This window comes from Arachis stenosperma, chromosome 1 (assembly GCF_014773155.1).
Source record: "Arachis stenosperma cultivar V10309 chromosome 1, arast.V10309.gnm1.PFL2, whole genome shotgun sequence".
NCBI lineage: Eukaryota > Viridiplantae > Streptophyta > Magnoliopsida > Fabales > Fabaceae > Arachis > Arachis stenosperma.
In genome coordinates this window covers 124,559,651-124,582,743 of record NC_080377.1, presented here as the reverse complement: position 1 = coordinate 124,582,743, position 23,093 = coordinate 124,559,651, and the positions used below count along the sequence as shown (strand labels likewise).

General features: G+C 34.7%; 2 protein-coding genes and 1 long non-coding RNA gene across 3 annotated transcripts; 2 read left to right on the top strand and 1 right to left on the bottom strand.

The window, feature by feature from the left end:
- Positions 1 to 10,257: 10,257 nt before the first annotated feature.
- Positions 10,258 to 12,242, top strand: LOC130933830 (inositol transporter 4-like). The gene is made up of 3 exons (XM_057863442.1): positions 10,258 to 10,797; positions 10,882 to 11,595; positions 11,684 to 12,242. The coding sequence occupies exons 1-3, from the start codon at positions 10,258 to 10,260 to the stop codon at positions 12,164 to 12,166; spliced, it is 1,737 nt and encodes a 578-aa protein (XP_057719425.1). The 3' UTR covers positions 12,167 to 12,242.
- A 376-nt stretch (positions 12,243 to 12,618) lies between these two features.
- Positions 12,619 to 14,335, bottom strand: LOC130954363 (uncharacterized). The gene is made up of 4 exons (XR_009076297.1): positions 13,990 to 14,335; positions 13,594 to 13,891; positions 13,221 to 13,467; positions 12,619 to 13,021 (listed from the first exon to the last, which is right to left on the bottom strand). It is a non-coding gene; the product is annotated as an uncharacterized LOC130954363 (long non-coding RNA).
- A 1,886-nt stretch (positions 14,336 to 16,221) lies between these two features.
- On the top strand, positions 16,222 to 17,464 carry LOC130970949 (40S ribosomal protein S15a-1). The gene is made up of 4 exons (XM_057897078.1): positions 16,222 to 16,300; positions 16,476 to 16,613; positions 16,730 to 16,890; positions 17,097 to 17,464. The coding sequence occupies exons 2-4, from the start codon at positions 16,481 to 16,483 to the stop codon at positions 17,193 to 17,195; spliced, it is 393 nt and encodes a 130-aa protein (XP_057753061.1). The 5' UTR covers positions 16,222 to 16,300; positions 16,476 to 16,480; the 3' UTR covers positions 17,196 to 17,464.
- The last annotated feature ends 5,629 nt before the right edge of the window (positions 17,465 to 23,093 follow it).

The following is a 23,093-nucleotide window of genomic DNA, read 5'->3' as shown; positions in this document are numbered from 1 at the left end:
ATCAACCATTTGAGACTATTCATTCTATTCCATATTTATATCATAACCTGAATCTGTCATGCACAGTATGTTGGCTCAGCCTAGGAGGAACTGAAACATATTGAGCAAGCTGTAGGATTTCTAGTAAAAGTTAATTTTATAGAATCTTGAATTCATATTCAAACAAACAAACGAAAAGAAAGTCAATATTGCTCATCTTCCATTCAATTCTTAATCTCAGGTGTTGCATCAGAAACCCCAAAAAAATATTTAATGAAGTAACAAAGGAGCTCTGCCCAGTGAGTGTCCTCTTTTCAATTTATAGCTACCTGTAAATTGATATACCTCAATTCCATTCTCTTCCTAATAACAAGAACAATTAATTAAGATCAACATCATGAACAATTTATCAAATTAAGATCAACAACATGAATAATTTATCAAATCAACATTAATAACATGAACAATTTATCAAATCAAGAACAGCAAACCATAGCAAGAACAATTTATAAAATTAACAAATTATCAAAAGGTCAAGAACAACATAACAACTTAACAATAATCTCAAGTTCACAAATCACAATAATCAACATCCAAAATTATTTAAAATTATTCACAATTATTCAACAAATAACAAAATTCAATTTAGTAAAACAAAAATCAGTTCAGTAAACAACAATTATTAAACAAAGTTCACAGTTCAGTTCACACTTCACAGAGCTTCACAGCCTTTACACTTCACAGTTCAGTATCACTATATCAGATTATCAGTATATCAGACTTCAGTGATTTCAGTTCACAGAGCTCCATAGATTCAAATAATTATTAAATCATACTCATTAGGGAGACAGAGACATACAACCGTTATTCAATCAAACAATCATTGTAACGAGGGACAGAGACAAGGAGCAGAGTGACCAAAACGCCTTCAGTTCACAGTTCAAAAAATTACTTGGAAGTTCGAAGACGCCTTCAACAGAGCATGCAAGAGGAAGACAGACTGACAGAGACGCCGAGTGACCAAGATAAGGAGCAGTGGTGGAGCACCTTTGAACCGAGTGACCAACAGATCTGGGGACAATGGCAGCGTGGCTGCGCGACGGAGGCTTCGACGTTTCCCAGGGTGGTTGCGCGATGGAAGGGGAGGAAGCTTGCAATGGCTGTTGAGCAATGGAGGGAAAGCGAGCAAGCCCTGTCGCGACGGCGGCGGCACGAGGCGGTGGTTGAAGTGCTGAATGGAGGTGAGGGACGGAGGTGAGGGACGATGAGATTGGGAGGATGGAGTTAGGGCAAACTGGAGGCTGGATCTGGGATTCTGGACATATGGAGTTACCGAGAGAGATTGAAACGACAACGTTTGGACGCGCATTCAAAAAACTGGTCGGGTCACGGTTCGGTTCGATCGACCGGTTCAACGGCCCGACTCCGGTGTTTGGATTTTGCGGTTTTGCTGTTTGTTCGAATCGTCTTTCTTCACGGTTCACAATTCAACCGGTTCGACCGACCGATTCGAACCAATTTTCTGAACCTTGCTACATACATAACCTTTACATATATATTATATAACATACCCTGAACCCGTACTCTACCCTACCCGCAGACAAACTCGCACCGCACCCTACCCTACTCACAGCAGATCAAGTAGACAACCTTACCCGAACAGATTGGTCCGGATTGGGACTTCATGTCTATTTCTTTACTTAACGATGATTCAAAAAAAGTGTCTTGTTCATCTCTAATTTTCTTTTGTTTGAACTCTAGCCGCGTTTTTTTTTTTCCCAAAAAAAAACTATTATTACTAAAAAAAACATAGTGCATGTTATGATGTCTATATATATTTACGTAATTTAAATATCAATAAAGCATTATATTCAAGTAAAATATTTAACCAAGTCTAATCAAGTTATTATAACTTTTTAAATCACGCGCCTCCTTTTCTTTCTCCTTCTTCATTTCCTTCTCTTTCTTTGTTTTCTTCTCTTCTCCTCCTCTTTCTTCTTTTTCTTCTTCTCCCCCTCCTCCTCCTCTTCTTCCAAATTTACTCACACAGGTTCTTCTTCTTGCGTCTTCTTTTTTTTCTTTTCCTTTTTCGTTATTGTCATCGCTAATAACACTAACATTTTGCAAACATCTTTATTAATTCAAATTTTTTCTGTTGTCATCATTAAATAATTTTGGTCCATTTCTTAATTTATTTCGGTTCATTTGTGTGTTAATTGAGATTCACTTGATGCTGCTTATAAATATTGGCCAATTTTTTATTTCTTAAGTAATTTCGGTTTATTTCTTAGTTTAATTGATGTTCATTTGGATCCAAAAATGAATTTGATGTGTTTTTGTTGATGATTGAATTTTTTTACTGTTTGTTTAAATCTGAACTAATTGAATTGAATAAAGTGGAATCTAATGCAATTGAACAAAGTAATAATGAATAATTTCATTCTTCTTTGCTAAAAAATTTAGTTAATACTTATTAGCAGCATGTGAAGTTCAATTAACACAAACATATCAAGTGAAGTTCAATTAACACAAACACATTGAATTCATTTCTGGATCTAAATGAACCTCAAATAAACTAAAAAATGAACCGAAATTACTTAAGGAATAAAAAATTTGGTTAATACTTATCAACAACATCAGATGAACCTCAATTAACTCACAAATGAACTAAAATTAGTTCAGTTTTGAACAAGTAGTTAAGAAGACTCAATCATTAACAAAACACATACAATTTATTTCTGAATTTAAATAAATCTCAATTAAACTAAGAAATAAACCGAAATTACTTAAAGAATAAAAAATTTGGTCAATACTTATCAGCAGCATCAAGTTAACTTCAATTAATTCACACATGAACCGAAATAAACTAAAAAATGAACCGAAATTATTTAATGATGGCACTAGAAAAAATTAGAACCAATAAAAATGTTAGCAAAATATTAGTATTGTTGATGATAACGATAATAAAGGAGAAGGAAGAGGAGGAGGAGAGGAAAAAAAAGAAAAACCTACGTACATGAATTTAAAAGAAAAATAGGAGAAAAAAAAACAAAAAAAAAAGAGACAAAAACAAAAAATGATATATTACGTTATTGAAACGTGTATGTATATATATATATATTATATATATACACGCTGATATAATAAAAATAATTTTTATTGAATTTGGGTAAAGTTACTTAAATATAATAATAAAAAATCCTTAAATATATAGTTAAATTGTTTAAATATTTAAAACTTACGATAAAAAAATAAATTCGACCATTTTGACCCAAACTTATAGGCACCCAAAGTTTGCCGAAAAACATAAGGCTAATTAATACTCTGGCGATGAACCAAAGTTAATTCTTCATATGATGAAAGCACGTGGTGGCATTGAGAATTGACGCGTGTGGGCTGCAAAAGAGACCGACAGTTCACAATTCCTCTCTCCTTAGTTAATTTTTTTTTGTTTTTACCAAAATATTCATTAAATTGAAAGTTTAATGATTAATTTTTCAAATACTGTAAAGATAAAATAGGCAATCCTCCTAACTAAGTAAATTCCATTTTCATTTTTTAATAAGTACCAAATCCAAAAAAAAATTAATTAAAAGACATAAACTTTTATTCATCTGTGCAAACTTGGGTTGGATTCTTTAATTAATTTAGGTTATTGAGATGTTATAATTACTATTGAATAATGCATTGGGATGTTATACTTATTAATGATGATTAGTGTGTTGGACTTTTTTGTATAATATTGGATGTGGTGAATTATGAAGTATTGATATTCTAATATTTGAGTTTGGATTTGAATTTATTTATAAAAAAATATAAACCAAATTTATATATAACACTAATCATAAAATTTAATTTAATTATTCTTTTAGTATGTAGGTCTAAAGTTCAAATTATGATTTGAAATTAAAAAAAAGTATGTTGGAATTATATTTTAATTTTAATTGATAAATATATGAGTTCTTTTTTATGTCATCCGTTACATTTTTTTTCTCATGAATATGACTAGTTATATTATTATTATAGTGGTAATTGTGCATGATAATATGGTAAAACTGTATTTTTGTTTTAAAAAATTAGTTTAGAGATTATATGGTAATTACGAGAACATACGGAGAAAGAAAATGTGACGGGTGTGAATTATTATTATTATTATTATTATTAGAGTTCCTCTTCTCTGTTGGCAACACTGATCCCCCTTTAATTTTTCATCTCACCCCTTAGCTTACTCCATATTGGTCTTGGAATTCTTTTTCTTTTTCTTTAATTGGTTATTTTCCTTCTGATTTTGGGTTACAAATTGGGCAAGGATGTTATTTACCAAAAATGGCCCACTATACTAATAACAATTAGCCACATCAGTTTAGCCATAACTAACCACTACAATAGTATAATTAGTCAACCACATCATCAACAGTGACGCTTCTGCGCCAACGAATTATAACTCAAAGGAAAAATATGAGGAGACAATAGTCTTATTGTACAATGCATACAATGAAATTTAATTGTAATTAAAATTAAATTATGGGTCATTATTTAATTTTAAATTTTTTCTAATTTAAAATTTGAATTAAATTAGAATTACCCTCATTTCTAGAATCAAACGTACGAATCCCTCTTTCAAGACGGTGTGACCTCCGTTAACAACGAACTGCCGTCTGCATCTGTTTCAACCGCACAGCATAGGTCACCGGCAAGCACTGCGTCTCGTTGTTCTATTTCCACCGCCCTCTCGGATCGCCCAGTCCACCGCCCAACACAGTCCACCGCCCACCGCCGGCGCCCACCCTCTCTCTCTTCTCTTTCTTTCCTTGTTCCCCATTTCTCCCTGCCGTGTTCGCTGACCCACGCCCCTGTTCGTGCCTGCCAGCTCCGGCGAGCAACACCCCGGTGCAACCCAGCAGCGGCTAAGTTCTGTGCCGCTGCGACACCATCACTGCCCCCGTTCTTCTTTCTCTCCTCCATCAACACAGGTTCCATCCCTTTCCTTGTCCTCGGTTCTTTCTATTTTATTTATTTCATTGCTTTTAATTATGGTTTCTTCATATAGATTAGGCTTAGGACTAGTTAATATCTGTTGCTAGATTGAATGTGTTTGCTGGCTGAATTTTATGGGTTAATTGCTGCTTTCATTGAACTTAATGCTCTGTTTACACATGATGCACACCATATGTTCGATGAAATGCCTAAAAGAAATCTTTTTGTTTAATTCTTATGTATGGCTAGCATTTGACTTAAATTCTATTCTCATGAGGCATTATAATTTACAATTGTGCAGTTTTATGTGATTTCTAATGATGTTTGAGCTTGAATTTTGTTATGCACTTGTTTGTGATTTTTTTTATCAAAACACCAATTTGATTAAAAATTCAGATGTTATTAATTATTTGGTATATTTTTCATTATAGCATTACCATTTGGGTATATACATATGCACACGTCACCTTAATTACACATAATTATATTTGTTATATTATCTTTGTTTTCTTTAATCTATCATGCAGTCACCTTCACTTCTTTGTATATATTATTGAATAATCATTGTATGTTGATTCTTTCATTGTACTACAGGTTAGAGAGTGTGAACATCAAGTGCAAGAGTGGGAGAGCAAAGATTCTTGGGACATTGGTGTGCATAGGGGGTGCATTGTTGTTGACACTCTATAAAGGAAAGCCCTTGTTTAACTATGCTTCTGCAACTTCTATAGAAAAGACAGGAACAAGTAGTAGTAGTGGAAGATGGACCATTGGTGTTGTGACTTTGATTCTTGGAACACTGTTTTGGTCATCTTGGTACATAGTACAGTTAAGCATAAGCAAGAGGTTCCCATGTCAATACTCAAGCACAGCCCTGATGATCTTCTTTGGATCCATTCAAGCAGCTTTCAGAAGCTTGTCCATTCAACACCATGATTTCTCCATTTAGGTTCTCAATGGAAAGCTTCCGATAATTGCTGTTCTGTTCTTTGTGAGTCACTAAAGGAGATGTTCATTTTACTATGATTGTAGATGATTATTTTCATTCTAAAGTGGATGATTATTTTGAGTATACCATTTGTTGTATAATTTATTACCTTATTGTGTTGAAATAAACAAAAAATTAAAAGAAAAACTAAAATAGACCGGATGTTCATTTTACTAGGTAAGTCGATGGTTATTTGCATTGTAATTTAGATGTTTGTTTGATTTGGATTAGTTTTAACATAATTTTTCTGGATTAAAAGACTTTATTAAAAAATATTCTGGACCCATGTCTTGTCCTTTCTTTTAGTACAAAATTTGATCCCTTCACATCTAGCATCTTATATATATGTTCTATATATAAATAAACTAATTAAACATCACATATAAGAAAATTAATTTCTTTATGTAATATGTTCATAATAAAATTAAAGTAAGTCATATATGCGATAGTAAATATCTAACTTGAACTTCTTCAAGTAAATCAATGGTTAATGTTCCAAAAAATTAAACAAGTTGGTATTTTGCATATTAATATTATTTTTAATTTTAAAAGATTTAAGTGTAGTTCAGTCCTATAGAAAATTATACTGAGGGGTCACTCTGATGAAAAATAACCTTCCAAACCCTGCTTAAACTAACCATCCGATTTGTATGGTATAACCTCATGATTAAAATGAATTATTAGCCAATCCAAAAGCAACCATACATCTAATATTTAAGGCAACTTGTTTAAATTCAATTATCACCAAACAGAACAGCAAACTTATATTTAATTGATTCACTTATTCAGTCCAAAGCTCAACATGATGATCCTATTCACGTTTACAGTTATTGGAAGAAAAAAAAATTAAAACTAATCAGATACCAAGCTTAGTTATTTATAATGTAGAAACGTGTCAAATGACACGGGCTTCAAACATGCTAAAACTTTGTAACACAAAATATCAGTCCTTATAATATACACCAACCATCCAAGAACATACTAAAGTAACCATCCAAATAGTATCCAAATAGTGTCATGTAAACAACAATGGTCAATTAATTTACGTCAGGTTACATGTAAAGGTCTACACAACGAACGAACAATACTACACTATTTAAACCAAACTTTTGAATAACTTTGCGCGCCAACATAAAATCAACAGCAAACAAATACAACAGTAACTTATTCTACATGTTCCAGTCCCTTGAAATTGCAACAATGAAGTTTTTCCTTATGAAAAATCAAACAGCTTGGCAGATTCATTGCAAGTACAACTAGCAGCAACACAAATAGTTATAATCGCATTAGGAAATCTACCCACTAACCTCCCGTACATTCCCGACAACGCAAGGTACTCGTGGGTCGCAACAACAATGACGTTGACGTAACGGACTTGGACGGAGGATGGAGGCCGCCAGGTGCACACACAGGGGTCCCGGTACTGGCGCCGAGTCGAGCAGCGACCCAGCCTCATGCGAGGCGCAACCCAGCCGACGTTGAGGCCCGCCGGCGAACTGCACCCGTGTATCGCGACGGAGAACATCCAGGGGGGACCGTCCTTGCTGCTGTCGGCGACCGAAGATGCTCGCGCAGAAGGGTGAGCAGTCGGCGGGTGCAAGGCGCTGAGGAAGGTGCGGGGTCAGTTGGCGCCGCTGCAGTGAGATGGTTATCGGAGGTGGTGACGGTGGGGTTGAGAGGGGTGCCGTCGGTTCACCAAGAAGGTATTGGGTGAAATTTGAAATTAGAATTAGATGGTTAGGATTAAAGTGAAACTAAAGGATTTTGTGATAGTAAGTTAAAAAAAATGGGTCCATTTTTAATTTTAGCTTTAATTGGGGCAAATAAATTGTTCATTGTATATATTGTATAGCTATCCCATTGTCTCCCTAGCGGGACTCTAACTCAAATGACATAGTCTCTTCATTTTTACCTAGAGGTCTCGGGTTTGATGACTAATCTGAACCACTGCCAGAAGTTCAGCCACCCCAAGCATCCAACGCCACGTTCCAGGAGTCTGCACAAGTTTATCAAGATAGATAAGATGTGGATACATTATTTCAAATAGTTTAGTCAAATACATTAAATTATATAACAGTTCTTATTAGTTATTATCTAAGCAGATATACCTTGGTGAATGCGAGGTTAATAAAGTAGGAAAGGAATTGGTTAAAGGTGATGAGGAGACCATTGATACAAACGAGAGCTCTTCTAATGGCAGTTGGAGAGGCTTCTAAGATGTAGAGAGGGAAAGTCTCATGGAAGCTATACCAATTTCAAAACCAACCAAAATTCTTCCAACGATGAGGACCCAAGGAGTTTGGGCAATAGCCATGACTATTGTGCCAAGAAAGAAAACAATATCAGTCCCCCAAGATAGCGGTCTTACGGCCAAGCCTATCATTCATCCATTCACCAACTGCACCACCAACAATGGCTTCCGTTACGGTCATACTTACAATGACTTCCTGTAACCATAATTTCTTATCAACTTCTACAAAATTTTCGTGAATATAAAGCAAGTCTCTTGAGATAACACCAGTGTCATAGCCAAAGAGAAGACCTCCAATTTCGACAGATAGAGTAAGGCACATGATGTAGGGCGAACTGGTTGTTCTTTTCCAGAATTCCATGAACCCTTACATACTTGTACTACAGAAAAAAATAGAGAAAAAATGAGCTTTGTTATGGAAACCACACCACTCTAATGTTAAACTTTCATTGTATCTCTCTAATTCGTGTAATTGAGATCGATCTTATGCAGGTGGAAGGAGTCACAGAAGGTCTCTCAGATAAGTTGTGTGGTGAGAATATATAATATGACCTCAAAAAACTATAAATATATAAGAAATTATTGGTACATACATCTATATATGGGACTGTTGTGGTGACTTTCGGTATACATCTATACATATTTTTGTTTGTTACATATATACATAAAAATGAGGATCTAAAAAATATTGAGATGTAACAAATGAAGGTAAAAGATAAAAACACAAGGGAGTGATATATTTAATATGATGCTAATTGGAATAGCATTTTACCCTTCTTTTCTCTTTCATATTCCCTCCTTTAACATGGTTACTCGGGGCATAACCTCTTTAGAACATATTATCATATTCGACAATTTCTGGGGTATATATATTATTACCCTCTATCAATTTTTTTTATTAAAAACTAATAATTTATCTTAAAAAATATTAGAGACTAAATTAAAATTTAGTACAAACTAATTTTTTTTTGAACTCCTCAACAAATAAATATTCACTCCAAAACATGTTTCGAATTGATTAATTAACTCTTACTATTGGTTAGAGATGGGAGAATACATTTTGAATATAATAAAATGTTGAAATTTTCAAAATATTAAAGTGATATTTGTCTCCTTAAAAGTGTATCACCAGCACAATTTCATTTGTCTTTTCGAATAAAGTAATAATAAAATTACATAACTTGAAGGGTTTGACTTTTATATATTGGTTTAAAAAAGTAGTTATTTTATTCTTATTTTTTATTTTATTTTATTATTTTGTTAGCAAACTTAGTTTTACTTAGATTATAAATAGATAAGATACATGAAAAAACATATCAATTTTAACAAAAAAAAAAACAAAAAACAAAAAACAAGACAAAACAAGAATTGGATAGGATTAAGAGAACTAATATACCGTTAAGACAATAAGACATGATTGAATATAATAAAGGCAAATTTTGGTGTCTTGTTTGTTAAAGATATGAATATATTAGCTGTCATTAATGTGAAAGATTTATATATAAAGGAGAAAAAATACAGAGTTTAAACCAATAATACAAAACAATAAAGGAAGCATAATACCACACAACTGATCTGAGAAATTTTTTGTAAAAGTTTAACATTAGAGTGCTGTGATTTCCATAATAAAGTTTATTTTCTCTCAACTTTCTCTATAATACAAGTACGTAACATATTTTATCTGTTTAATTTATCTCAATTCTTTTTTGGATTGTTCTTTCCTTTATATATGAATAAATAATAATGATATGATAGGATATATTCCTAATTGTTTTTGTGTTGCTGATCACAACTCTACATGGTTAATTAGGAACAATAATAATTACCTTTCTGATAAGGTGTTAAGAAAGAATATATATTATTGATTAATTATCGTTAAGATCAAATTTTACTTTATAATTGAAAGTCTGCATGATGTTATGAAATGCATGAGATTAATTACATGCATAAATAAACAATGATTGATGGAATAATAATATTTTCAGCGTGGAGTGCAAGTGGTAGAGGTAAGATAGAAATCATCAATAGAGTTGACATTAAATTAATAAGGTGATCAGTAAAAATGGAAGGAGGGCCAGAGGCAGCGAGTAAGCAAGAGTTCACGGAATTCTGGAAAAGAGCAACCAGTTCGCCTTACATCATGCGTCTTGCTCTATCGGCCGGAATTGGAGGTCTCCTCTTCGGCTACGATACTGGTGTTATCTCAGGAGCCTTACTTTACATTCGCGAAGACTTTGTAGAAGTTGATAAGAAATTATGGTTGCAGGAAGTCATTGTAAGTATGGCTGTAGCGGGAGCCATCATTGGTGCTGCACTTGGTGGATGGATGAACGACATGCTCGGCCGTAAGACCTCTATCTTGGGGGCTGATATTGTTTTCTTTCTTGGCGCAATAATCATGGCTATTGCCCCTACTCCTTGGGTCCTCGTCGTTGGAAGAATTTTGGTTGGTTTTGGAGTTGGCATAGCTTCCATGACTTCCCCTCTCTATATCTCAGAAGCCTCTCCAGCTGCCATTAGAGGAGCTCTCGTTTGTATCAATGGTCTCCTCATCACCTTTGGCCAGTTCCTCTCCTACCTTATCAACCTCGCATTCACCAAGGTATATATATACCTACTCGGATAATAACTAAAAAAGATTAGATAATTTAACATATTTGACTAAACTATTTAACATAATATACAGACTCCTGGAACGTGGCGTTGGATGCTTGGGGTGGCCGGACTTCCGGCAGTTGTTCAGTTCGTTTTAATGCTGACCCTTCCTGAGTCACCGAGGTGGTTGTACAACCAGGGAAAAGAAAATGAGTCAAGGAAAATCCTGAAAAAGATTTACAGAGCAGACGAGATTGAAGGGGAGATAAAAGCAATGAGAGAAGCCATAGAACAAGAGAAGCAAGAGGAAGGGTTGATCGGTCAAACTCTTGGAGAGAAAATGAAGGCTGCTTTCAGCAACGTTGCTGTTCGAAGAGGATTGTATGCAGGCGTGACTGCTCAAGTCGCTCAACAATTCGTTGGCATCAACACCGTCATGTATTACAGCCCAACCATTGTTCAGTTTGCCGGCATTGCATCAAAATCTACCGCACTTGCACTCTCCCTCGTCACATCTGGTCTCAACGCCGTTGGATCTATCCTCAGCATGCTTTGCATCGATAAATATGGAAGGAGAAAGCTCATGCTCCTATCCCTTATTGCAATAATCATTTGCCTCCTCACTCTCACCGAAGTTTTTTATCAGGCAGCTACCACCGCTCCTCCAATTGACAATGTTGACACCCTCAGCTTCGGTGCTAACGCTACATGCCAGGCTTATCTTGATGCCCCTAATGTCTCTTCATGGAACTGCATGAAATGTTTGAAAGCTGAATGTGCCTTCTGTGCCAGCACTGGGGGCAATGTAAGTTCATCACTTCCATCTCTTTCAACTTATCTATATCTATGTATTAGTCTAATCTAATCTAACATAATCAATAAACATGATGTAGCATCTTCCGGGAGCATGCCTGGCGGAAACAAAGGAAGTCAAAGCGGTGTGCGGTGAGCAAAAGCGCGTGTGGTTTTCTGATGGATGCCCAAGCAAAATTGGAGTGCTTGCAGTTATAGTGTTGGGACTATATATCCTAGCCTACTCTCCTGGAATGGGATCAGTGCCTTGGGTTTTGAACTCAGAGATTTATCCGTTGAGATTCAGGGGAATTTGTGGAGGCATAGCAGCAGTTTCAAACTGGTGTGCTAATCTCATAGTGAGTTTGACATTCTTGTCACTCATCCATGCACTTGGGGCTGCAGGAACATTCCTCCTCTTTGCTGGGTTTTCCACAATTGGGCTCATTGCCATCTATCTATTGGTACCAGAGACCAAAGGGCTTCAGTTTGAAGAGGTTGAGAAGTTGCTTCAGAAAGGTTTCAACCCTTGCAATTGCACCAATCCAAAGACAGATGAAGAGAAAGCAAGTGCTAGTAAATAAATAATATGATATGATGAAGCTGTTAGTTCTCGTTCTCCATGTATGTCGATTTGTATGCAACACATTAAATAAGAAAAGAGGCACATTGTATGCATACTTTTATTTTTGTTTTCTCTACACTTTTAGCTTTTTTTTTTAGGGATGGATTCCTCGAAAATAATCTAAATTGTGTATTAGCATCATTGTATGTTCTGCTTTTTCATAATTAAAAAAAATCATAAAACATTATTTTTACATAATTTTTTTTTACAATACGTTAGTGAGGAATTATACTGCCACCATAACAATGCAAAATATTAAAATAGTCAAATATTTTTGTATTTCACACAAAAATTACAAATATATAAAGAATTCAACCTCTTATTTATTCTATTTATTTTTACTATTAGATTAAAAAGTGATAATACAAAAAGAGAATATAATTTTTTTAGATAAAATAAAATTTTCTCATATATACATTAGAATGTTCAAATCATTTATTTTTAATTAAAAATTTCTAATTAAGCACATAATTAATATATTTTAGAGAATTAGGTTAAAATTTTCATAAATTATTTTTTTTCTCTCAAGTCTCCATTCCAGAGCTGAGTCCAATACCACCAGTCCAGCGAAAGAGAAAAATGGTAAGTCAAGAACTAAAATATATGTTGTTCAAGCAGTTCAAATTATGAATCATATTTATCTTTCAGACCTCTCTAACTGATGACATGCACTTTCATCGAAATAACAATGTGTGCATAAAGCAATCATAAGATTGAAAACTAACCTGCAAGATTGAAAGAGACCGGACATTCTTTATGTTTAGTACAACTAGACCATTTGGAGTAGCCATGGCAACTCCAATGTTGTGTGAACCTATAGCAAGTAAACCCATCTTGTCAGATCCAAATTGACGGCTAATGCCTCAAATAAACTATTGAATTGACAGACACCACATATCAACCAACTATAACCAGAAAAACATTGAATCTACCAAAATTTAAACATATTCAACCTTCAAAGAAGGCTAGCAAGACATATCGAGAGTTCAGCCTGTAATGTTTAAGAGACAGACCTTTGAATATGACCTCCATTGAATCCTCTTTGAAGCAACTATTCAAAGAGGGGTACTTGGTGAGGGCCATTGACAATGATTTGACTAATATTGGCAGAAAAGTGTGCTTGACATCTGAATAAGGATTGTTTTTCTGAAACGCTGTTTTAAGCTCCACTAGAGCATTGCAGTTTATCTCATCTACATAATGGAAATGTGGGACCTTGGCAGCCAGAGACATTGATTTTACATTGCTCTTTGGTATCCCCTAAAAGAGAATAGAGAAGAAAATAATTAACTTCCAAGCTATTGCAACATTCAAGGTTGACATGTATCATTGTCTCGTAAGAAAGACACGAAGAAAAGGGGTTCAGATTCATATGGATGCTTTTACCTTAGGGGAAGTATCCTATCCTCTGATGGTGATTTATACCAGGTGTGAGGTGTCATACTCTATCCTTCTGCTCCTTGAGGCTTCTCTACATTATCAGCATGCAAAGCAGCAGATACATTTCTAATTATTCCCTTCTTAGCAGTAAAATTGAGCACATCTTCTTTCAATACCCTTCCATCTTTTCCAGTTCCACATACTTCATTTATGTCTATACCATGTTGCTTTGCAAGACTCCTTACAGCAGGTGTTCATAACACTGCAGCACGTTTCCCTTTTTCAAGATCAGAATCTAGTAGCTCTGCATTATTTGAAATATTTGATCAGAATCAAGTGACTTTGTAGTTTCTGAATCACCAACAGTCGCTGACAAATAGAGCAATGTAGGAATACAATCACCTCTTGGACATGCCATTTGAGAAGTTCACATTCTGCAATACCTTCACCAGTTTGTGCCAACGGCACATCCACGATCTTACCGGCCGGAAGTTCTAGTGCAGGTTGAGTAGAAAAGCAATGCCTCTTCCAATGCAGAAAATTGAACGAATATGATGAAATAAACACTCAAACTCACTCCAATTCACATAGAAAGGCTTCCAAAAATATATCAACTTTTATTACTTTTAATTATTATGCAGCCACCAATTATAACTATAAGTAATGGGCAACATCACAACAACACCTCATAAATTAACTGTATCAAAGTCTAAGAGCGAAATTGGTGTGACTATTTAGTGCAAAAATAGAAGGGGAAACAATTGATCAACCTAGCTAGCTAGTAATGGCAGTAAGAATTAACAAATAGCATAAACATAACAAAAATTAATGTGATTCTTGATCAAATAAAAGGTGAAGCAACTGAGCATCTGCGAAAGAAGAAAATAAACAAGTTGGCATGACGATTGAAATAACCCCAGATGGTGAAACTCACATCAAAATAAGCATAAGCTGTAGAACGAAGAGTAAAGGCAGAAGAAGAGAAGGTGTGAGAGTGAGAGAAGTGAGGGCAGCAGAGCAGAGAGCTGGGAGGAGAACCCGGCGGGCGGAGGTCCAAAGCTTCCTGTGAGATATGCGGGTGAGCATCGTCAAAAGAGGTTCTTACATGTAAACGACTTGTACTTTAGTTGTTGAAAAGTGAAGAGTGCAATTAAAGCGCATAAAATCGATGCAAATGTATGTACATAAGATGTAAATTAATAAGTATATCCCAAGATATGATGATAGATTCATTGATCACGAAAGCATGGTGCTTTGGATAGGACATTTTCGTTCTAAAAGAAAATTACGTTAAGGTTCTTAAATTTTATAAACAAAACAGATATATAGATTTTTTTTGTTACACTTTTAAGACTTAATGTCCAAGTAAAAATAAGTTTGACAAAGATAAACTTATATATCTTATTTTTATAAAGTTTAAAAATCTTAATGTAATAATAAATTTTTCTTAAAAACGAAAAGCCTAAAATTTTTTAAGGACTTATATATAGTTGAGTATATACTATTTTTTGTAATATTAAAATTTAGTTCAAATTAAGTGATTTAGAAAGTACTAAATTAATGGCTAAATAACTTTTAAAATTGGGTGCATATTTTAAAATAGTTACCAAATTTTAATTGGGCCAGTTATATCCAAAAGTTTAGTAGAATTACATCACATTAGTCTCTATCATTGTGATGAGTCACTTGATAAATTTTTGTCGACATAAAAAATGTAATTAATATAATTAAGATCTCAGATAATTATTTTAGTGCACACGGCAGAATCACAATGTTATGGCCGAATCGTGAAGTGTGACCTGGCCCGAAATTTAAATCCTTGTACAGACCATTTTTTTTCACATTACTTTTTATCTTGCACATGAATTTTTCTTTTTATTTATTTTATAATAATTAAAATTGTACTTCTTTTTTATTACATTATTGACAGATAGGGTATTCCTCGCCTACACAATCTGATATGATTTAAGAAAAAATGTATAAAGTGTAGTGAAAATGAGAGGAGTTGGCTATTCTATGTCTCCTATCCCGGTATACATGTATAATTTTATAAGTCTTAATTTACGATTTATTAGTTATTACCACCTCATATTTTAAAAATATTTGAATTAAGTAATTATTCAATTGAAATAAATATCTAGCAACAAATTAAATTATTCTTGTGCCTTATTATTATAATAAATGTGAATTTTCCTTTTGTCATAATAATCCTGAATAAACTTTCGGTATACATAATTTTGAATAATCTCCCCTTCAATCTCGTCCACTTTATAAATCTTTTTCAAAATTTTTTTTTGACTCTTTTTTATTCCTCTGGTTGTACAATCACTTCGGTAATTCATGTAGGGTCTGAACTCCATTTAAAGGTTTGTCACTGATCAATGAGTTACATTATACACAAGGTAAAATTTAAACTCCTGACACTTGTTTAAATGGACGAATAAACTAACCACTCAACCAATTTAAGTTTGTTGGAGAGCTCAATTTTTCCACCCTTTAATTTTTTTTCCTTTATGGAGAATGCTAAAGGGTGAAATTAAAGAAAAAAGCCCATGTTAGGAGAAGGTGTTTGGGCCCAGTGGGTGAGAAATAAAGGTCCATTCCCAGGTGCCGTTGTTCTAAACCCTAAGCCTCTTTATTTGCGTATTCTTCTCCTCACAAAGGGAGAAGCTTTCTGCAGCTGCGCAAACCCCCGAAGCTTCTCTTTCTGTTGGTAAGAGTTAGATCTTTCCCTTCCCTTTGTATTCACGATCCTCCTTGTTGCTTGCTTAGTTCTTCCTTTCTAATTATTTCTTATAATATATAGGGAACATGTAATTGGTTTCTAACCTATCAATTGATGCTCAATTCTTAATTGATTGATTTATTTAATTGTGTGTGTGGTTCAGCGAATATGGTTAGGGTTAGTGTTTTGAACGATGCTCTGAAGAGCATGTACAATGCTGAGAAAAGAGGGAAGCGCCAAGTTATGATTAGGCCATCCTCCAAAGTCATTATCAAGTTCCTTCTTGTCATGCAGAAGCACGGTAACTTTGATACACTCTTTAATCTGTCCCTTTCTTAATTGTGTTGTACTGTGTGACATTTTGGTAAATCTTATTGTTCTGTGCTTTGTAATTAATTAATTAGTTAATTGATGTAGGTTACATTGGAGAATTTGAGTATGTTGATGACCATAGGGCTGGCAAAATCGTAGTTGAATTGAACGGCAGGCTTAACAAGTGTGGTGTAATCAGTCCCCGATTCGATGTCGGCGTTAAAGAGATCGAAAGTTGGACTGCTAGACTCCTACCCTCAAGACAGGTCAGCAATGTTTCCATAGTTTTGTGTTTGCATATTGTGATATTGTACAAGACTTATGAATGTGTGAACTAGATTAGTCAAAACTTGGGTTGCTTAGGTAGTAGGTTAAAACTTTGTATCATTGAACCTTATGAGACCCATTACTCCATTCTATTGAATGCATGTTGTTTGCATAACTTCTGAAATTGATCCCTCAATTTGTACAGTTTGGATATATTGTGTTGACTACCTCTGCCGGCATCATGGATCACGAAGAGGCCAGGAGAAAGAATGCTGGTGGTAAAGTTCTTGGGTTTTTCTACTAGGCGAGTATTTTTGTTTTTGATAAACTGTTGCCCCGAATTTCAATTTTGAGATGAGGTTCTCACCGGTTGGAGTGGATGATATTCTTTTACTTTCATGGTAGTATGATAGCAAGAGGTGTTTTTCGAGTGCACTTTGTTTGCTTAATATGGCTTCTTTATCATTATTTTTCTTATACCAAAATGTACTCCAGGATTGTTTTATGTTTTAAACTTTGAAGACTTGGATTACAAAATGGGAGCATTAGCGATGTTTTGATATTTTGCATGAATTCTCAAGTGAGTGGTTTTGTGGTTTTCAGAAAAGAAATTGATGTTTAAATGCCATAATCGATTAATCTATGTCTACTTTTCCCAAGGCTGTTCTTTTAGGCCGCGTTTGGTTTATATCTTTAGACGGAGATATAGACATTAAAGACAGACACAAATTATTAGTGTATATGTATTGTGTTTGGTAAAACATTGAATAAGATACAATAAAATTAGAAAAAATCCATATTTTGTAAAAATTAATAAAGGATAAAAAATATAAAAAATTGATAAGGGATAAAAGTTTAAAATATTGACAAGGAATAAAAGTGTAAAAATTAATTGTGTAAAAATTAATAAAGGATAAAAGTGTACAAAATTATTTCCAATTGATTGTGTCTTTGTTTAAACATTTTGAAGGAACACTAAATACATGTATTTTGAGTGTTATTTGTGTACCGATTCCATCAAAAATGTGTCTCAACAAACAACGGATATTTATTAGCATGTCCATTGTCTTTAAAACCAAAACGTTCCCTTATGGACTTTGAGCTATTTTGAATACTACTAATCTAATTAGACCGAATTGGTTTAGTACGGGTGGGAGATTTTCTTAGCGTCAAATTTGTAAGACTGGAAATTAAAATTGTAACCAAATTTGTCGAACAAGAATTATTTGAAACAAAGAAAATAGAATCAACTCATGCTCAAATAGATTAAACTCGTCCTCTCATGTATGAACAAGAACAAGATTAAACTCTACGGTCTTGAGTATATTCAATTTTGTTCTTCTATCTCATGGTCGTAATTAAACTTTGCATCCTTGTATATATATCCTTTTAATTTTGAACCAATCCATTCCGTTCGTTACCTGTATATGAATGTGGATGAATGGTGAATGGATGTAACGTTGGATTCTTAATTAAAAAGGTGGTTTAGCTCTTGCATTGCAGCCACCCATATGTATATAGCTTTCAATTGAAAAAGAAGATAATATACAAAACCGCTTTCTTAATATCTTGAAAGAAGGAGAAAAATAAGGATGGTTGGAAAGCGTCACGTGAGAATTTGTCCACCACTATTTGTCTATGGGGGAAAAAAAATTGTTGGTATTGCATCCACAGCTCAAATATGCTGTCTTGACAATGTAGTTTGGCTTTGTACAAAGACAACAAACAGATGAAACAAAATTTGTGGTTTGAAGTTTCAACTTTGGGCTCATTACCCTTTATTTTCTTCTAGCCTAGCCTTGAATAAAACCTGCAGTTATAATATTTCCTCCAAGGTGGGAACTTAAAGAAGTATAGTTTTCATAGTGCACGGGACAGCGATCATCTTAATGTTCGGTTGAAAATGAATACACATGCAAGTGTGTGGTTGTCATCGTCAATAAAGGAAACAAATACAAGAATTTTAGCATGTGTGGGGACTAATTCATAATGGTATGCTGCATAAATAATTCTAACCTTGTTATGATAATTAATATCATACATTTCTACAAGAAAATATAAAATTGTAATCAACACGAATTCATGAGGTTCCTAGTAAGGTAAACAAGATTGAAATGGAACATACATAATTTAATGAGAGACCTCAATGTAAACATTTTTTAAGCTATTTCAACTAAAAAAACTAGATCAATCATTTAGAACAATATTATATAGCTGATGATTGAAGTACTATAACCGTCTTTCAGTTATCTATTACCAAGAATTGTCTTGGCCCACTATATTATATAATTAGCAAGAGAAATCGATTTTTAGTAAAAAATAAAATAATATAAATTTGGTTATAAACTTACTGTGAGAGAGATGCAAGCATGCGGTACTAGTTGAAAATAGTGACTGACATATTTGTCTTCATACAAGAAAAACAATATGATACCATGAATTATTGCCTGATTAACCAACACAACACAGTAACAGTGAAGTATTATTTGATCTATAATGAGATTTAAATACATTTCACCTTCATTTATGGAAGATGAACAAAGACTAGACAAAATAATTGAAGTCCATCAGTTGAACACATGTTACAATCCTTTTAATTTTGGTTTGAGAATGATTAATAACATAAAGATCCAAATCAGAGGGGGACCCATCAGAAGTCAATTATTTAGACTAATATGATAATATAATTTGAATAAACCAATAGACTAAACCTGAGATCTATCAAAACCAATTAAGGTGGAAGAAAAAGAAAATGAAACCTACCATTACATGCTTCGACGGCCAAGTAAAAGAGACCCACCATAATACGACCCCAAAAGCTAAAAGATAGAAAGCAAGTAACCTACCATTAACAACATAGCATGCATTATATAAAGTTATAATAATTAGATGATTGTATCTATAAAGCTTTTAGAATTTTGCATATATGATAATAGATTATTAGATGATTGCGTACAAATTTCTTACACTAACAATACATATATTACATCTTTACAATAATATTTCATATTATTGAAGTGTGTGGTCAATTATTAATTATGATATACGGACACTGATACGAATACGGAACACGATATGATATGAGATATATAGATATACGGATTTAAAATTTTTGTAAGATACGAAAACATGACATATATATAAAATATAAAGTATTTTATAGATAAATTATAATGATATCTTGATATTTTATTGATATTAAAATATAAATTAATTTTCTAATTATTTTTAATATTTTTTCAATTATATAAAGTATTTAATATATTTTTTGTTTTAATAATTAATAATATATATTATTTCTAAACTCATTTCAAAAATATATGTTAAGAATAAAATTGGATACGCTTGGATACGCTGACATGTGATGGTATTTAGTTATATGTCCAAGTGTATCCGGAGAAGAATTTTTTTATTTTTGAGTATACCCCAAATAGGTTCTAAAGAATTCACGATATGACAGATTTGTCCCCAAAAAAAATTTAACGAGGATTTTGGGCCCGACTCTTTTCATTATATGCCAGATACGTTCCCAACCCAGTTTAAACCGGTTAAGACTAACGGTGACGTCCTACGTGTCAGTTAACTTGCTGACGTGTCCGGTTAAGTGAGACGTGTCACTCGTAGGACAATTTGGTCCCTGGCCTTTTCGAAGTGGACAAATTAGTCCCTAGAGTGGCCAACACTCCATCGCTACATCATCTTCCTCCTCTTCTCTTCCCTACTGATCTCCCTCCTCTGACTCAACATCTTCGCCATCCTCCGCTCCCTCCACCAGCACCTTGACATTGCCACCATGGCACGCACCTATCTCATTTTCTCTCTCTCGAATCTCGTAACAAACTCATTCCTCCACCCAATCCATATATATCTTTGCGCACAGAACATCACCCACTCTCTCACACAAGCCTCCTTCGTTGGCATGCTCCTCCACCTCCCTTTCAACTACATCCTCGTCATGTGTGTTTGCCTTTGCGTTGCTGGTGTTGTCGCTGCCTCCGTCACCTGTAACCTCTCCATTCTCCTTGCCCTCGTCAGATGTGCCTGATTCTCTGGTCTCCACCACCCCACGTGCTCATTCAACCCACTTCCTTTATCTACGTGCTCTCTTCCTCTTTAGGGTTCGCAATCTCCACTCGGGTGGAAAATAAACTTGACGCCAACCACCCCTTTAGGACTAAGATCTCTATCGTAATTTTCGTCTTTTTCACTGTCATGATGGGCTTCTCGTTGAAAGAGTTGGTCTTTCCTTCAAAACGATGTCGTTTTGCTGTTTTGGCTTCCAGACTAGGGATTAACTTGTCCACTTCGAAACGATGTCGTTCTGTTCTTATATGATACAACGTCATTTTGTCCACGTAGCCAGGGACCAAACTGTCATGCGCGTGATACGTCAGCAAGTTAACTGACACGTAAGACGTTGTCATTAGTTTTAATCGGTTCAAACTGGACTGAGGACATATTTGATGTATTATGAAAAAATCAAGCCTAAAATTCTAATTAAATATTTTTGGGAATAAATTATAATTTTTTTGAGACCTATTTGAATTATTATTTTTTATTTTTTATTTTTTATTAAGACATTATAAAATACAAAAAAAAACGTGTTGGATGAGTGTTAATAATTATTATCCGTCGACACAACAAATAAAAAAAAAGTGTACTTACTTCATGTATTTTTTATTTTAATAAATAAAATAAATATAATATTTAACAAAATAAATATTTTTACGAGTATTTACCGATTTAAATTTTCTTACCACATCTCGTTTATATTGTAAACGAGATTTGGCAAGGTAGGGTGACACGTATATATCTCGTTTACAGTGTAAACGAAAAGTATACACTGTAAAAGAGATAGGTGAAAATGTGATCTCATTTACACTGTAAACGAGATAATAAAAGACAAATATTCAACATCTATAAAAGGATGTGTAACTCTTGATATTTTTCACACACATTTCATATCATTTCTCTGTCTCATTTTTCTCTCAAAAACAAAGGTGAATGGCCAGTAACAATCTATTCACAATTGTGCTTGTTTATCCCGATTGTCGTATGAGAAATGGCGACAACGGGTGACATTTGAGTGTCAGTATCCGATATTATTTTGCACTCAGCGTGTGGAGACGTTGTCGGATTTGAAGAGTTTGATATTGAGCAAGCTCGGGGATACACAAGCGAGGGAGGTAGGTAGGGTGGGGTATAGGTTGCTGGCACCCATGGGAAATGGAGTCTTCCGGTTTCGATTATTCCGACTTCACGGGGACGAGCATGTGCGACTGATGTTCGACATTCATGGGAGGATCATGTGTGAACAGGTAATGGAGCTGTCCGCCAAGGTGGGTCACGGTGGTAGTGGGGGTTCCGTACACGAAACCTATGTGCATGACGACCGACCTCTCGCACAATCGTCCATTCATGTCACGATTCCGGAGCATGAGGCAAAGAAGGGTGAGGAAGAGTTAGACGAGGATTACGTGGCAGACAATGCGGACAGTGAGTCTTTCGATGGTGGCGATGAGGATGAGTTTGTGCCGGAGACACCTACAGAGGCTGTGCCGCGCCATGTGCTGCCTCCACCTCACCCGATTTCGGCGCTATCGGCTGTGCCAAGTGACTACCACAGTCTAGATCTGGACGCCATGTATGAGAGGATCCCAATTTTTGACACCTGTGGAGTGGATTACAACCTAAACGGCGGTGTAGAGTTTCAGGTCAGATACAGGTTCAAAAGCCGAGAGGCGGTGATTCAAGGTGTGAAGAACTACAATATTCGTAGGAGTGCTGAGTACCGGGTGATCGAGTCCGACCGGTTAAAGTACCATGTGCAGTGCCGTCAAGCCGACAGTGGGTATCAATGGAGCATCCGTGTGGCCCTTCGTCAGAATCTCGGATATTGGTAAGTTCACGTTTAATTGTGAATTTGAGTAGTTTTGTATGATATGTTATTTTGGTTAGAGATATAGTGTAAGAATAATTTTTTTGTTGTGATTAGGGAGGTTCGGAGGTTTGGTGGACCACACAGCTGTCTAGCACCCACCATGTCTCAAGACCATCGTCAGTTAGATAGCAGTCGCATCTGCAAAGTCATATTACCCTTGATTCAATCCAACCCCTCTGTCACTATCCTGGTCTTGCAAGGTGTAGTCCAGGCAAGCTGTCACTTCAAACCCTCATACAGAAAGGTGTGGATGGCAAAATA

What these genes read in the sequence shown, in the direction of transcription:
- LOC130970949 (XM_057897078.1), top strand. Translation starts at nt 16,481, where the DNA reads ATGGTTAGGGTTAGTGTTTTGAACGATGCTCTGAAGAGCATGTACAAT. An exon ending in TCTTGTCATGCAGAAGCACG is followed by an intron (nt 16,614 to 16,729) that starts GTAACTTTGATA and finishes TAATTGATGTAG; the next exon opens with GTTACATTGGAGAATTTGAG. An exon ending in GACTCCTACCCTCAAGACAG is followed by an intron (nt 16,891 to 17,096) that starts GTCAGCAATGTT and finishes CAATTTGTACAG; the next exon opens with TTTGGATATATTGTGTTGAC.
- LOC130933830 (XM_057863442.1), top strand. Translation starts at nt 10,258, where the DNA reads ATGGAAGGAGGGCCAGAGGCAGCGAGTAAGCAAGAGTTCACGGAATTC. An exon ending in TCAACCTCGCATTCACCAAG is followed by an intron (nt 10,798 to 10,881) that starts GTATATATATAC and finishes CATAATATACAG; the next exon opens with ACTCCTGGAACGTGGCGTTG. An exon ending in GTGCCAGCACTGGGGGCAAT is followed by an intron (nt 11,596 to 11,683) that starts GTAAGTTCATCA and finishes AACATGATGTAG; the next exon opens with CATCTTCCGGGAGCATGCCT.